The following is a 17,212-nucleotide window of genomic DNA, read 5'->3' as shown; positions in this document are numbered from 1 at the left end:
AACTCACAGAATTGCCGGGGTTTAAAATAGCCCTGAGAACCTTGTGAAAATAGCAGCTGGTGTAGTTCTTAAGCCGGGTCATAATAAAAGCAAGGCAGAAGTAATTAAAAGCATCTCTGTTGTTTTTCCATAGTTGTGAAAATCCTCACTTTGGATGCAGCCACGCAGAAAACACAACCCTAGGAAAACACATGCAGAACAGCCACCTCTCTGACAGTACCTGTGAGCTTCCTAACTCTGCTTTCTCACCTCCTGTGGGAGCAGACTGATCTTCTATTTAAGTCAGGAGGTTTTTCAGTTTTAGTCTGTTGAGTGCATCCGTGCTGCAGCCTGCAAGTAGGCAGCCTGCTGCAAAGGCAATGCGGGGCACAGCCTGGCTGCAGCAGGTACCCCTGCACTTGTCTTTGCAGCTGGAAGGAGAAATGCCATCATCCCCAGAACCTCTGCTTCCCTTGCTGTAGTTTTTTCCCCCCTCAGTGCCTTAATCTGGCTGAGGCCTCTTTTAGATGAAGGTGACACGGATGGATTGCTCATCTGGTAATGACTAAACTATGCTTGACCATTTTCACTCCATAGACCTCTCTAGCTGTCAGATTTTATAACCCGATTACTACAGACTTGGGTTAGATTCAGACAGATTGCCTACCAGTGAAAGGCTCAATATCCCATTATCAGATTTTTGAGCCAGCCATTCCTCTTCATTTAGTACATAATAGGAAGTGCCAGTAATGTCCAGTGCCAGTAATGTCCTGTGGACTCAAGCTTTAAAATGAATCTTAACTACACAGAGCTGGAGCTCCTGCTGCAGTGTAGAGAGCAGCAGGAGAAAGAACTCCATCCAACCATATGCAAGACAGCGATTTTAAAACATTTTTTATTTAAATATTAAATAAAACACAGACTAATCATTTTGGTGTACATCTCTCATTTTAACATAAGAAATAAAATGATTGTTCAGTCATGATAAAAAATAAACTATACATCTTAATTAAACCAATCATGTAGTGTCTTTAAATACCCTATTGCATTGCAGTCTGCAGAACAGCACTGTCAAGATATCTACAAAACAAACAAAAAAACCACCAAAACCCAAACTTTTTAAAATGACCTCTTTCTGCTCCAGCAAGAAATCCAAAGAGGTTCTACAGCAATTGGAAAAAAAAAAAAAAATACTATGAAAGTAAAGTGCTTGTCATTGCTTAGGACAGGAAACAAAAGAATCTGTGGCCTTTTGATCCATGGCATTTAAACAGAACAAATATCAAAGAGGAAAAAAATCTGTGTTTTCAGTCTGTGCGCTACCCCTTACAAAACTGAAGGCAAAGTTGCTGCTTTGTGACGTTCTGGCTTCTTCTCACCCACCTCTCCAGCCATCTCCATGTTCATTTGGTTGGGTTTTTTTTTTGTTATTGTTTGCTTTTTTTGTTTTTAAATCACTATAATTTAAAGTGAGACTTTGGTGTTTTCTCTGCTGCAAGGCACCGCTCATTCAGATATTCTACTCAAGCAATTTTCTCTCGTGTTGAAGCTTCCAGACCACGTAGCTGCAGCAGCAAACTGGAGATGCACCAGTATAGACACACTGATACTACACACAGATAAAGAGGTTGTTTATGGAGAGCCACAGACAGAGCCACGTGACATCTTCAGCCATTCCTACTCCCATTAATTAATCTGGTCAATCTTTGGCTTTTTTTTAATTAAAAAACAAACAAACAAGCAAAAAAAAAAAACAAAAAACAGGTATCTATATTATTTGTAAATGCGTAATACTGCAGGTTGCACGAAGCCAAGGTAACTTGAAGGCACCCTGTGTCACACGAGGGAGATGGGTCCTTGAAGCATTTAGACAAAATGCAGCTATTTCCTGAATGCAACTTCCAGCTGAACTGGCTCACTGTTTGCTCACCTGCTTCTAAAGCTGGAACACCCTGCCCTACTCACTGCTGTAAGGGCATGGCTTGGGCTCCCCTCTACACCTAAGCACATCTTCTATTGACAGCAACAGAAGTCATGCTCTGCCTTGGGAGGGAGCTGGGGTTATACCAGAAACACAATAGAAGCTTATTACAAAATATAAAAAATAACTAGTGTTACATAGTTTTCTGCTTCCTATTTATATACATATACAGCATTAAAAACCATACAAAAAAAAAAAAAACCTACCTAATCCAAAACCTCATTTTGCTAATATGCTAAAAACAAACCAGCCAAAAACAAACACCCAAAGATTGTGCTGTTTTACTTGCTTTTAATACAGTTTTGTTCAGAAATAGCTGTACTCCGTTAAAGCAGAATTCTGTTCTAGCCTATTCCTTTTGTCTTTGTCAGTATATAATTATAACCTCAATATTGCACATTTCCCCAAGAGTCAGTTCTATTTGGACCCTGATAATGAAATGCATAAAAACATAATTAGCAGCGGAAATAACAATGTGCAGCGCTAAGAAATACCCTTCAGACAACTCTGTAGGCAATCTCCAGGAGGGCTTTTTAAAAGGAAAATGCTTCCCATCACCCCACCGGTAATAAGAGCTCCCTCCTCGGTGCCTCTGCAGGAATACAAAAAAACTCAGCATTTATCAAAAGAGACCAAAAGATTATTTAGACCAACAGAATACATGCATGTGTGCATGTGCTTACACACACACACACACACACACACACACACACCCCAGCCCTGCAGAACACCAGACAGTCTGCAATTTACATCCTGATATCAAAGGATGCATTTTCAAGAGATTACTTGCTTCTGTGCTAATTAGAATGCTGTTTGGTTGTTGGCTTTTCTTTTTCTTAAAAAAAAAAAAAAAAAAAAAAGGTTTTCTAGCTGACATATCAAGCAGAAAGTTCACAGTTTTCATTTAAAGTATACATATCTGGGAGATGCGGAATGGGGATGTTGGTTCCTTTAAAACAAAATGAGTGTTAACAGGAGGAAAAAAAAAAACAACCCCACAAATGGCAATGCTTCCATTTTTGTCTTCTATGAATGCATAATGTTGCATGCCACTGGTTTTCTGTTTATTTTCTTTAAAAGAGGTAATCATCTTCACAAACCCATAAATGAATATTGTGAAAGAGGGAGGCTCTGGTCCCTTCTTTGAAAAGCCTCTCCCTGCTGTGTCACCACTACCGACAGCTGCTAATCTTGCATAACAGCAGAGCTGTATTGGTCTGACTTGAGTACAGTACCGAAGACTTCTTCCCCAACCACATCCCTCCCTGTCCCCACAAATGCCCCACCCATCTTCCCCCATCATTATTTTTCCTTTTAAAAAAAAAAAAAAAAAAAGTTTCTATTCATATTTGTTCAGTGCAAGAATAGTAGAAGCAAAAAGACATACATATTGCTTGTTTCAGTTCTATAAAGTTGCTAGCTTTCGGAGCCAGACAGCTTCTTCACATACTTCAAAATTTATTGCTTCTGAGAGTCACTCATCCACACAACACCAGCCAGCCACGGACCTATGCATGCCATGGAACAGTGGTGCAAGTTCTTTGTCAAAAGAGCAGCGTGAGCTGTAGCAGCCAGAGCTCTCATTTGACCAGGACAAACTTCCCTAGCTGGTTGGAAGTCAAGTCCTCCATCTCACAATCCCCGTGCTGCAAAGCGACAGCATCGTAGCTCGGAGACTGAGCAGAGAAACTCTGTTGCTGAGAGAAGGTGGTGCCGACCGGAGAGACGTTGCTGCTGATATACAGGTGAGTGTCTAGGAGGTGAGCTGCTGAGGACACCGGTGACACGCTGACACCAAAGAAATGAGGTTGGAGCAGTTGGCTGTTGCCAGCAAAGGCCAGCTCAAATGAGTTCTCTCTTTGTAGCTCTGACAACAGAAGAGAATTGGAGGCTTTGCAGGTACCTGCGTTATCAGAGGGGGGGAGGCCATTTGTCGCAGATGCTTGAGAAGTCTGGGGACAAGCTGGCTGGAGTAGCTGGTGATGCTGAAGCTGGAGTATTCTGAACAAAGTCCAAGGATGGAAGATGTTAACTCGCAATGCTAGAAAGGCTTCAAGTTTTCCTTCCTCCTATCTCCCGCCCCTACCTTTACTCCCGATTCTAACTTTCCCCTTCATTTCCTCCTTTCTGAGGAATCTCACCCTACCCAGACAGTACGATTAAAGTGACTGCCATGCCAGATCAGCATGTTTTCTCTTGGTTTTTCCCCACACTGAAGCTGGAAACTACCACTAGAATTTTATCTGGCCATAATTTGGCCAGCTAATAGTAGATGTTTTATAGACAACGTATGCAGATAGACCGGATGCTCTATTTTCCATCTTGCTTCTATGGGAATGAAGAGGTGCCATCGCACACGACATTTGAGGCCACTGGACTGTGCCTCTTTTGTGGGCTGTAACTTTTCCAAATTACAAGGTCTCATTTCCTTGCCATGGGACAATTACAGGAGGCAGAGGAGGAAAGAAACAATTCCCAAACCTAACAAAGAAAAACACAGCTTGCAATGGAGAAAAGTAATGTTTTCCCCCACGGCACCAAACTGCTTCTCTGTCCAGTGACCTCCAAATACTTGGACATGGAGCTTTTTAAGCGGAAACGCACGTCCTACGTTACACGTGCCAGTGCAGGAACCCACAAAGAAAGCTAAACAGTTTATCTGCTGCCACACAGCAAAGCTGAGAGGAAAGTGACCAAACTCCCCAACCCATTTTGCTGCATTTACTCCTCCTCCTTTGCCCTTAACCAAAACAACCCCAAGGAAAATAGCAAAACTCCTCCAGGTCAGCTTCTCACCTCTGCTGTTGTAGCACTTCCTCCAGAAGGTTTCTTCCCTCTCTGTTGCTCCCACTGCTGCTGTAGATGCAGGTGTTCTGCTGTGCGTGTTGGAAAGGGCTCATGGCACTCCTTGCTGCCCGAGATGAGGAGGACTGACACACCTGCCGAGCAAAGCCTTTGATTTTATTCAAGCCGAGAAACCCTTTGGCTCGAGCGTTCTTCCGCAGCTGCTGCCTAAAAGCCTTCAAGCCTGTGGGACATGAGGAGAAGAAATGCACTTTAATCCTTCTTAGCATTTGACTGAGAGCCTACTTTACAGATCAGCCTTTCTGGGCAGCTGCCTTCATTTACGTGAGCACTGCACTAGAAGAAACTGTGACCCTTCAGTTCACGTTTGCATCTCTGCCTGATGGACAGAGTAAAATTGATGTGATGGAACAGGGTTTGGGACAGCTGCACTCTTGTTTAGATGGACATATACGGAGCAAAGGACAAAGCTGCTATAAAACACGATAAGCATTCCGTATTTTAGGAGAAGGGTGGAGCTTGCCATCCCACTCACAGCAGCAGAAACATCTTCATGGGCATGCCGAAGCTGTATGCGACAGCCTCCCAACCTCAGCACCCTCCTCAGGAACCACAAATACATGAGGCAGAATATCCAGGCGGCCTCAGTGTAATCCCAACACAGGCAAGAAAGCTACCCTTTTCTAGTAGCAACTACAAGGGTGCTTTATTGCTGGGATATTGCAAGGAAGGAGTTACCTTGAGTTAATGAGGTATCAGATGCTCGTCTTCCTTCTTGGAAGCTGACAGGCAGGAGAGAAGCACCTCCCATGCAGCCCTGGGCTTGTAACACCGGAGCGTCAGACTGAGAAGCTAGGAAGGGTGATGTCATCCTAGCTGTGGCTGGGCTCCCCGTCATTACTTGACCTGCCAAACAGTTGCTCAGGGCCACTGAGCTGTCATTTGAAGATGAAGTAAGGCAGCTGTCTGAACTAGTTCCCTCTGTGGGGCTTGCTGAGGAGGAAATGACTATACCTGCAGAGGGGAAGGAAGGACAGAAAGAGCATTCCCAAGATGAGTACAGGAAGGAACAAACGTGACATCAGAGCATTCTGCCCACCTACACTGGCACTAATAAGCAGCTGCAAGTCAGAGAGATGTCCAGCAACTTACGCTGTCACAGGGCCTGACTCCAGTACATGGTCACTGACAAATAACCTATGCTGGGCTCCTGCCCAGCTGGCAGAGCTCTGCCAACAACTCTCAGACATGCAACATTTTCTAGCACGAAAGTTCCAACATAAGATATTTCTTTTGTGAGCATTTTTGTTTGCTTACTTAGTTCAAGGGGTCTGGATGTGTACCCAATACAGTTAGATACAGTTAGCCATGACTTTTTTTTCCCCAAGTCAAGCATACACACCATACACACAGTAAAACAGTGGAAACAAACAGAGAAGAGTTATGTCCTGCTTGTGAGAATGCCCCCTCTGAAAGATCTAGATGAAATATAACAGTACTGTGTCTCCTCCTGAAGGGCCATGCTTATTTATGAGAAGTCAGAACTAGAGGGGGCAGAGTAGAGACCTCTTCTCTGGGTTTTCCTACTTCAGTCAAGTTAAAATCAGCACACACCCTCAGGAATTTTTCTGCTATGGCACACCTTCTCCATCATTTTCCTCTAACTAAGGACAACCGTCATTGCTCCCAGACTTACATGGAGGGGCATGCTGATAGAAGTGAGTGACTTCAGCTAGCGTGTGCCTCCGGCTGGTGTTGCTAGGGATGCGGATGGGGTGGTCGTACGCCTTAATTTCATCTTCCAGCTCCTTCTCTTGCCTCACTTCTTCACTAATGGTGGTCTCCAAAAGGCTGCTGGGGGAGATGGAGCGATTTCGAAACAGCCCGTTGAAGTTGGGATCCACAGGAAAAAACACAGGCTGCAAAACATGTCAATTCAGAGATTTATTTTCTCTATGTTTTGATGCTCTTCAGAGCCCTGTGGTGTGTCCTCAGAAGGTGTACTGTTTGAGAAGCTACTACAACACCATGCCCAAGTGCCAAAAGATTCAAGGGAGAGAACAACTATCACAACCTCTATCTTTTTTAGATCAACAGAACAATTTAAAAACAAACAAGAAAACCCACAACAGAAAAGGCGGTTACACACAGTTCAGCTTAGAACACCCACCTGTAATGGATTGTTCACATCACAGTCCATTTCTGCCTGCAAAGATGGTTGAATCAGACTCTGAGGTTGCTGGTAAAGCAGAGATGATCGCAGGGTTTCACTAGTGAGACCGTCCTGAGGCATCTGAAGGCAGAGAGAGATGCACAGAAGCCATCACATACACTGCTGTTCCACGTGATTCTTCAAATATTGCAGGTTCAAGGAATTCTAGAGACACCTTCTGTGCAAGCCTTCTCCATGCACTTTCTATCAAAATTAACAAAGCTACTCTTTCAGTGCCAACACAAACACAAAGTACTTCTCCTAAGTCAGACTATTAAACCGCCAGGACAATTTGAAAAGGCACCCAAGCACAATTAAAAGGGGGTAGGGGCTAGGAAAAGTCAGAAGAAACACACAAACTGAATCATGGAGTATTTCTGAGGATCCTACAGGGCATATAACAAAAGAGTAACTGATCCGTGCCTGAGAAGGCAAATTTCCACGAGAAGCCTGAGAATCTGGCTCATTACTGACTTGCACCAGAGGCAAACTATTCTCTGGATCATGCTCTACAGACAGTTAGTACTCAATCAATCAGCATCCTGCTGAAGAATAGTAGCCTGTCCTATCAAAGGACACCATCGGTTCTCAGAAGCCTCAAAGCTGCCATCTTTTCTGCCATAGAAAGTGGCAGAAAAGAGCCCACAGATACACCCTCCCAGGTAAACAACGTCCTTCCTTACCTCAGCATTGCTGATCTCGGAGCTCCTTGGCCTTTGCTGACGGCCATTTGCTGGACGACTCGATAGCTGGCTGCTTCGATACTCCTTGAGGCGCTCCAAGAGCAGGTAATAAATGGCAGCAAAGTGGTTGTAGCTGCTGTTCTGTAAAGACTAGAATACAAAGAACCCCAGTTACACATAACTCAAGATACACAGCCACAACTCATTATTAAGACTTCGTAATTGAGTACTCAAAAAGGCAGTGAAGATTCTACTACACTGTGAAACTGCATTAAGGCTAGTCACTGAACAATATACATGACTGCACCACTGGCATTCTGGTAGTCACTGAAAACACTGTGAAAGGACAAGCACTGCTCACCTCAACAGTTCTCTGCCTGTCAATGCCAAGCGTTTGCATGATCCCAAGGACCTGCTCATTGTAGTCACCCAGGTTGGAGTTATAGTTTTGCATGGAGAAGGACAAGGACTGTTGCTGTCGAAGGGCTGGGTCAGCTTGCATCCACTTGTGCTGCTTTATTTGGGAAATGGTTATTCGCTTTGTCGGGTCTACGACTAACATCCGTCGGATTAGTGTTTCACAGTCTAGATGACAAAGATAAACTCATGAGCAAGGAGTAAAAAGGCCAGTTCAGACCCAGGCATTTGCTAAGAAACTTTCCCACCACCAGGATTTGATGCCTGTGAAAACAGGAATTAAAAGTTTTCTGAACAGCTGATGCAGAGTCTGACTGCTAAATATCCAAACCAGCACAAGGGCAGTACATATTTCATAGAAGCAACGTGTCACTGAACAAAATGGCACTGTATTGGCTAAAAGTAGGTTTCAGTTTGCCCTCTACCTTGCAAGGGGGCTAATTTTGAGTGGATGTAGGTTTAACTATGGTACATCCACTTGAAATAGGTTAGGATTTACAAAGAACTACTGTACATGTTAAAATATGAACTCCTGGTCCAAGCATACTGCTTATTTGTTTACTGCCAGGGAATTAAAGTCATACATAGCTAAAACTGATCAAGATCAGACTTTAGAAGATATTATTCCATTGAAGAGAGGCATATTCATTTGTTTTCAAATCCTAATCGGAGAGAGCTGATAATACCTCTCAGCTCCTCTTTCTCACCGGACTGTCCAAGTGCAAGCATTCAAGAAACAGTGCTAAGCTTCACTATTTCTGCTCTCCTTGGCAGCAAAGCCACACTGAAACGTACCCTTTCTGCATAGTTTGAATATCTCAGAACTACACCCACCTCAGCATTGCAGGCTAGTCTCATTAAAAGCTTGTTTTCTCTCTTTTGTGAGTGATTGTTTCTACAGCCAGGGCTTCAATTTTTGTAATCTAAAGCAATACTCTTAAGAAATGAAATGAGAGCTTTTTAGATACACCATAAAGTAGACCTCAGAAAAAGAAACCACCTACAATCAGCCCCTGATCTTAAGTGCTGCTCTACAGAAATTACTGGACACAAAGACAAGGTGATTGCCAGCTGCAGAACCATCTGGACACTGCCTCAAGAAAGAACAGGACAGCTATTCCTTTACTCTCAGTTCCTTTTCTAACATTAACAATCTGAAAACAAAGTACCTTCAGACATGAAGTATGGGATGCGGAACCGCCCCTCTAGCACTCTTTGCCTCAGAGTTGGTAAATTGGGTCCATCAAAAGGCAGAGAACCACAGACAAGGACATAGAGCACCACTCCAAGGCTCTGTCAACAGAGAACAGCACACAGTATGAGTGATTCCAGTAGAAACAACGGTTTTCAAAGCTCACAGTCCAGAACAAAGTGTGAAACGGAATTCCAAAGGAATATCACACTCACCCATATGTCAAGGTGAGGTCCTTCATACTCCTTGCCTTCAAAAACTTCTGGAGCTGCATAGGGTGGGCTTCCACACCATGTGGAGAGTGGCTCTCCTGACTTGTAGAAGTTTCCAAAGCCAAAGTCTGGAAGGAAAGTAGAAGTCTGGTGTAAGACATCACTCAGCCACATGCAAACTGTTTAGAAGTAGCAGAAAACAGAGGGAAGGAAGCAGGTGTTTTGCTTTGCTTTCTGCATACCTATCTGAGCTATTCTCTTTTGTCTAGAGGATATATTCGGAGAAATATCAGTAATGTTCACTTTCAGTTACTCCAAATACATTTATGAGATTATGCTAAGGAGGCTGAATTTGACCACATGCCTAACGCCATTTATAGAGTAACCAGGCATTTCTCATTACCTGCTAATTTGATATTCATGTTAGCATCTAGCAGAAGGTTCTCTGTTTTGAGATCCCTGTGCACTATGTGGTGGCTGTGACAGTATTCCACTGCTGAAAGAATCTGCCAGAACTTCTTCCGCGCTTCGCTTTCGCTCAAGTGCCCATTGGAGGTCAGATGATCTGCAAGACAAAAGAGTCACAAGAGTTAGAAATACCTGAAAAATGATTCTGTAGTCTTCCAGATGCTGCACTTGCTGTTTGACAGCTGTCAACAGCGACTCCGGGTTTTTAATCCAAACAGATATTGCTCAGGAATGACAACAACATGGCCACCAGCTCTAAATCTGAAGTGAGGTACCGCCATGAGAACTTACCAAACATTTCTCCATTCTTAGCGAACTCAGTAACAATGTAAAGCATGTCCTTTGTCTCCATAACCTGCCAAGACACGAGAGGACATGCTTAAAGAAACACAGACCTCTGCAGTTACTTTCATTTCCCTAAAACTATTCTCAGATATATTGGTTCAGTTATTTATCTGCCACAGTAGCTGGCAGTAAAGACATCTAATTTTGCATTGCAATGTTTCTTCCCAGCAAACTGGTAATGAAAAAGATAACCAATCAGTGCTTCTGTGCCTACAACATACAATGGCTTCCCATGGTATTGTTCCTCTTACCATTATGATGCCACGTAATCTCCATAAGATAACTGACGAGCATTTCATGATTTTATATACTTCCCTGAATTCCCTTTTTGGTTAAAATATGCATATACAGGTTTCCAACTCATTGGACTTATTTTGAACACACAAGGACACAAAGCTCACTTAAAGCCATCTTTGTTTCACACCTAGCATGCACTCAGATCAGGAGATACCTGCAACTCGGACAATCAACAAGTGTTACCAAACACCCCACTCCCATTTGGTGCTGGCTGGGGGCACAGCAAGCCTCCCATGCGAGTGAAAAAAGGTAGTTGTTGGTGTTACTGCAGTGCTTGAGGCACATCAACAGCTATCACTGGGCTGTTCAACATTCAACTACCAACCCTGTGCAAAACCATGCAAAACAGTAATTGTCAGAGGAAGTTGACACATCTTTGGAGGAGAAAAAAAAAAAAAAAAAAAAAAAAAAAAGCAAAACTAAACCCAAACAAAACGGAGCATTTTGGAATTCATCTTCATTTACTAAGCCACATCTCTTAAATGTCACATTTCAGCTTTCAGAAATGCAACCTTTCCCTGGAATAGGACTCACAGGGAATCAGTATTTTGTTTGGGAAGCAGGAGGCTCGCAACATATTAACGATCAAACAAGAGTCGATACTACTTCAAAGGCTGCAATTTCCAGCTTCCTAACACATAACCTTTTTTGGATACTCTTGTCCTTCCCTCTACAAGTACACACAGACACAAAATGAAAACAAACAAGAAGGGAGCAAAGGAAGAGAGGTTCCCAGTTTGAAAAACCGAAGGAAAGTGTTCTGGGATAAATGCCAGCTGGATGAAATTAAGACGCCGTGCTGAAACTAAAACAATGATGAAATAATACAAGAACACACACCCTACGTTGGTATGTCATCTAATTCCATCCCTGCTTCTCAGCCTCCACCAAACAGGTAAAGCATCAGTTACAGCAACAAAGAGAAGAAAACTTTGCTGAAAAGAAATTATGGTCCACTACCAATGTCATTTGCTCAATCAAGTGAAGTGGTTCAACTAGATGGAATTTAACCTGCTTTTCTAACAGCTTCCAAACAGTATTTTCACCCACATCATTCCACCGAAATGAAATCAACAGAACTGTTAGAATGTTTTGGTATATCCTATGGGCAGCAATGACGTCAGAAGGTAACGCAAAAATCATTTTTGTTCGGATGGTTTAATACTGTAAACAGCAAAGCAATTCACGCGTGTCAAGGTGTTGAAAAACAATGCCTTGCCTAAACACCTGTTCTACAGGCTCCTCAGCCTTACACGTTTCAAGCAAGGAGAATGTTAATTAAGCCAACCAACCCAACGGTAAGATAACAGCTTGACAGTTGTGCGTACAACAGCGCACACAATTTCAGACCTGCTGCTTCATTTCTTAATCCATTCCTCTCCCCCTCTGTCCTTCTGGCCAGGTGCAGAAAGACCGTGATGCCTCATCTTCTTAAATCCGCATGGCGTTATTTAAGATGATTAAGAGGAACATACACCAAACGCTAATTGGATCAAAGACTCCAAATTTGCAAGGCAGCCCTCACTCACTAGGCAGCTGCTACTCTGCCTGCTGCACCACACGTTTGTGCAGAAGCTTACTTTTACTGTTCTAATACCCTCCAAAAGGCAAAAGCAAAAACGCAGAAACTGAATGAATCCAAATCAGAATTCAACACCTTGAAACTCCACAAAGGAAAAGATCTTTTAAACTTATTTTCAAAACTATGCAAACTGGAACAGAAAAACCAAAACAGGTCATTTCCTCATATATTCTACAATATCGATATTTCCAAGTCTTTTCTTTTTGAGTTTATTCATTGCTGAATTTGCTTTCACTTATGGCAAGCCCAGCTTTTGTGCCTGCTACTCTGCTGCCCTTAGAGAGTTTAAGTCCTCCTCATATCAAAAGCACGCGAGAAGTCCCAGTCTTCCAAACATACAGAAGAGGAGCTTGGAAGGCAAGTTAACTCTACAAGTTCTGACAACCTGTTCCTTGATCTGAAACAAACTTTTTTCACTTTCACAAGTCTTTTTTCACTGTTCTGTCAAGAAACTGACAAGCGTACCAGAATGATAACTTTAAACGAACAAAACCCCCACTTTAAATGAACTTTAGTCTCCAAAAACTCTTTCAGTTCGCATTCTCGCTGCAAACACTTCATGCAAAGCCAAATGCAAGAGGACAGCATATCTCATCTGCATGCCGTGCTTCAAAGCTGACCTCTTACCTGATAGAGTTTGATAATGTGGGGGTGATTCAAAAGCTTCATTATCTGCACTTCTCTATAAATCTTCTCCAGATTGCTGGGGTCTAACCTTGTTTTGTCTATTATTTTTATCGCGACCTGCAGGTTAAAAAAAATAATAGTAATCACATCAAACAGCTGCTGGCATTACAAAGAAGGTACGCTTCTTACGATGGGGAGAGAAAGAGCACGACCCCAAAACACCACACGCAAAACCACGCACAGGCTCACAGAACACACGTAAGGTGGACTTCAGATACGGTCTGGCCAAAGCTGATGGCGTTTTCCCGAGCTGCTCCAATCGCATGCAACACAACGAAGGGAACTACGGAAGGGCAGCGCTGGATGGAATTCGGTAAATCTTTTAATCCAGCGAAAAATATGTTCTTGTAAGGGAGTATTTATTTTTTTTTTTTTCCTAGGAGAGGGCGATAGGGACATGCAGTGCCACACCGCTGCTGCACGGCCGCGGGGAAACGCTCTGCAAACGAACACGGCGAGTTCTTTGTTCTTGGAGCGAAGCAACGGGACGGGGTGGTCCCGCGGGGAGCCAACGGGGGCTCCAACACCCTCGTGGGACCCTCCTGACACGTGCAAAGCCTTCAGAGGGTGCGAGGGTTCCCGCGGCTGGGACTCGCAGAGAGGGAGGCACTCGGCAGCGCTCTGCGAACGGCGGGCTCCGCTTTATTTCTACGCTACATCTACAGGTAAAGCGGAGAGAAACCCTCCAGCTCGGCCCCGTACCCACCTGGGTCTTGGTCACCCTGTGGCGGGCCAGCTTCACCACGGCGAAATTGCCTTTCCCCAAGGTCCTCTCGATATCGTAGAAGCCGACCCGCAGGGGCCGCGGCTGGGCTGCGCTGGAAGCCGGCACTGAGGCGTACTCTGACATGATCACCATGGTTCAAGCGGGCGGCGGGCGACAGGGCACCGCGCCGCGACTCACCACGGCGGCGGCAGCATCGGCGCCGCCCCCGGGCGCTCGCAGCTCGCACGGGGACGGCGCGGCGGATCCCCCGGAGCCCAGCTCTTCCCCTTCGGCCTCGGGCGGCCGCTCCGCAACCGCCTCTACCTGGCGGGCTCTCTGTCGCCGCCGCGACGCCGGTGGCGGGGTGTGAGCGAGCGAGTGAGTGAGCGAGTGAGTGAAGGAGGGAGGGAAGGAGAGAGGGAGGAGGGAGTGTGCGCCGGGGGGCGGGCGGGCGGGAGCACGCGGGACGTCCCCCCGCCCCTCCGCCCCTCTCTCCGCCGCGCGGGGCCCCGCCCACCGCCGAAAGCCGAGAGCGGGGCCCATTGACGTCACTTTGACGCCAGAGAGACGCGCGCCCAGGCGCGAGGCTGAAGGAGAGCGAGACACCGCGCCGTTGCCAAGGAACGGGCGGCGCTGACGCGCGCGCTGATGGAGCCGTCGCCCGGGCGACGGGGGGGCGGTGACGTCAGGGCGGAGGGAGGCAGGGAGGGGGCACCTGGGTCTCCCGCACCCCCACCCCGTCCCCGCCCGAGGGGGGGGAGGAGGGGGGAAACGACTCTCTGCGCTCACGTGACGCCCTCCCGTCTCCCGCCGGGGTCGCCCCCTGCCGGCGCGCGCCTCGGCAGCCGTTAACCGCCTCCCCTCAGCGCCTCCCCTCCGCGCCCGCGATGCCGTGCCCGGAGCTCGACGGAGGCGGCGCCCCGTCTGGGGACCGGGACTCACGGGGTTGCCGTCCGCGGCTCTCTGGGAAAAATCTGGGAATTTTTCTGGGAAAAATGTGGGTCCCCCGGCTGGGCACCAGCACGGAGGATGAAATGAAACAAAGAGCCCCTCCGCCTGCAGTCCTCTGGCCGATTATCGGCGCGGGCTGCCCAGGGAGGTGGCGGAGTCACCGTCCCTGGTGGCTTTCAGGATAGATGTGGCACTGAGTGACGCGGCTCGGAGCGCTCACAAGCACGGGCTGACAGTTGGACTGGATGGTCTTCAAGAACTTGCCAGCTGTAATGGTTCTGTGATCTGATACACCAGCAGGGCTGTCATCTAGGAACAAAACTTGGGAAGTGATTTCTTCTGCACGCTGAGGCTGTTCAAGGTTAAAACTGGACATCCAAAGACATTCCCCTCAAGGTCCATTGCCAGGCGCTGAGTGGCAGATACACTCTGTTAGAGCAAGTAGACGTTCTCTCTGCACACGCATAGTGACCAAACTTTGTACATTACCACTCATATTCCAGCTTCACCCTGAAAATAAGTCTTGAGTGGTGCCTGCCTGATCAACAGACGTTGATAACATCTGTTATTCAACTTAATCTTGGTGAGAGTCAGCCTAGGTTGTTCTTAGAGAAGTAGTGCTCCAGCTGGTGACTGGACCATACTGTCTTCTCTGCACTCCATCCTGGTGCATTCACTAGGGGCTCCCAATGCCACCTGGACTTGATGAGCTTGGAGGTCTTTTCTGACCTTAATGATTCCATGACTATGAGCGGACATAATGGTGATAGGTTGGATAGATGATCTTAGAGGTCTTTTCCAACCTTTTTCAACCTTAGTGACTCTATAATTCTGTGGTCTCCTGGCCAGGATATAGTTTGTCTTGGTCTGAAGTCTTTGTCTGATCACCACCCTCAGTGGCATTCAGGACAAGTATGCCAGTCTTCCATCCAGAGGCAACTGGATCTGTCAGGCTTCTTGAAATAAAGAGATGCACAGCATGGCTGCAATCAACATGATGGTTTTCACCTCTAGCTGATGATTTTCTGGAACTCGTGATGAGAGATGGAGAGATGATGGTTCTCCACTCCATGAGTGATGTATAGAGAGCTCAGGAGGGACTCACCTGGAGGACAAAAATAAATTTATCGTCAGGTTTTATTTATGGGTTTATTTTGTTTTGTTTTGTTTTTAATTTACACTATGAAAATCCAGGGAGAAAAATGTGATGGTGAGCTGCATGTCATAAACATCCATGGGAGAGATCCAGCAGGACGTTTTAGTGAAGCAAACAGGATTTTGTCTGCTTCTCTTTTCTAATGAATTATGTATATGTATGCAGCACCAGTGAGGAAGAACTTCAAGTACTGTTTTCAGTTTTGGGCCCCTCACTACAAGAATGACGTAGAGGCCCTGCAGTATGTCCAGAGAAGGGCAATGAAGCACTGAGGGATCTGGAGCACAAATCTGATAGGGAGCAGCTGAAGGAACTGGGATTGTTCAGTATGGAAAAGAAGAGGCTCAGGGGAGACATTATTGCTCTCTACAACAACCCGAAAGGAGGCTGTGGTGAGGTGGGAGATGGTGTCTCCTCCCAGGTAACACTGATAGGATGAGAGGGAATGGCCTCGGGTTGCACCAAGAGAAGTTTAAGATTAGATATTAGGAATAGCTTCTTCTCAAAAGGAGTGTTGAGGAAGTGGCACAGGCTGCCCAGGGAGGTGTGGAGTCATCGTCCCTGGAGGTGTTCAAGAGCTGTGTGGATGTGGCACTGAGGTTTGCAGGCATGGTGGTTTCCAACATTTTTGATTCTATGATTCTATATTGCTTTCATTACCTACAGCTACCTGGGTGCTAGCCCTTTGAGAGGCCAGTTGTGCTGCAGGCTCCTTCATCTAGAAGCATGGAGACGTAACGTCTGAGCACCTGCAGGGCTTGAAATGGAGGTGGGAGAGACCTGTGGCTTGCTGAGCTGTTGTCCAGCAGTGTGAGGAAGGAGCTGCTAACGTGAAGGCAATAGTATGACCCAGGCAGGTCACGGGGCTGCTGTGCCGTTCTATGGGAGGAGGGAATAGCATAGAACAGGCTATTGCAACATTCAATTAGCACTTACATGGTGCTTGGTATAACTCACACAAAAAGCTGACTTATTATTATTAAGCTAACAGTGTATTCTCCATGGAGCTTATGAAGAGGAGGTGACGCACAAACAGCATATATAGTAGCAACTGCATGTGAACAGTGCCCCAGGAGTTATAAAGAAAAAATTACCTTAATAATGGTTCCTCTGCTGTGGTGGGATTTTGCTCCCTTTAATTATAGTTGCTGTTTTCATTTCAAATTGATTAAGTGTTTTAGTCTGGCAAACAGAACCAGTCTTTTTAGAAAGAACACACAAGAAGGACAGCCCCAGGTAGGAAAGTAACTTTTTTTTTCTTTTTAAAAGACTCATGATTTTTCTTCCTCCCAAATGGGAAGAAGCGACCGGGGATTTGGTGCTCTAAGGCGCAGCAGTCACCTGTGCCATGGGACGGCCTGGAGACTGTAACACTGCATCAGAGGGTTACACTGAAGAGAATCCAGGGTTTAAATTATCTGCATTAGATGAAAGAGGCAAGAAAAACGGGAATCGTTCCTGTCTGCAGAAGGTATTTAAGTGGATCTGCAGTCCCTAGCCCAGAGGACGGGGTACACGGAGCTTCTGCAGTGGAACGGG

General features: G+C 45.7%; 1 protein-coding gene across 1 annotated transcript; it reads right to left on the bottom strand.

Annotated features, from left to right (window-relative positions):
• Positions 1-856: 856 nt before the first annotated feature.
• Positions 857-13,768, bottom strand: SIK1 (salt inducible kinase 1). The gene is made up of 13 exons (XM_042867598.1): positions 13,567-13,768; positions 12,801-12,917; positions 10,241-10,304; positions 9,885-10,046; positions 9,485-9,609; positions 9,247-9,370; positions 8,022-8,245; positions 7,661-7,810; positions 6,936-7,058; positions 6,462-6,684; positions 5,504-5,779; positions 4,757-4,988; positions 857-3,961 (listed from the first exon to the last, which is right to left on the bottom strand). The coding sequence occupies exons 1-13, from the start codon at positions 13,717-13,719 to the stop codon at positions 3,541-3,543; spliced, it is 2,394 nt and encodes a 797-aa protein (XP_042723532.1). The 5' UTR covers positions 13,720-13,768; the 3' UTR covers positions 857-3,540.
• Between the last annotated feature and the right edge of the window lie 3,444 nt (positions 13,769-17,212).

Source organism: Lagopus leucura, unplaced genomic scaffold (assembly GCF_019238085.1).
Source record: "Lagopus leucura isolate 7727_CA_CO unplaced genomic scaffold, USGS_WTPT01 Super-Scaffold_100001, whole genome shotgun sequence".
In the NCBI taxonomy this organism is placed as follows: Eukaryota; Metazoa; Chordata; class Aves; order Galliformes; family Phasianidae; genus Lagopus; species Lagopus leucura.
This window is presented reverse-complemented; position numbering and strand designations above follow the sequence as displayed.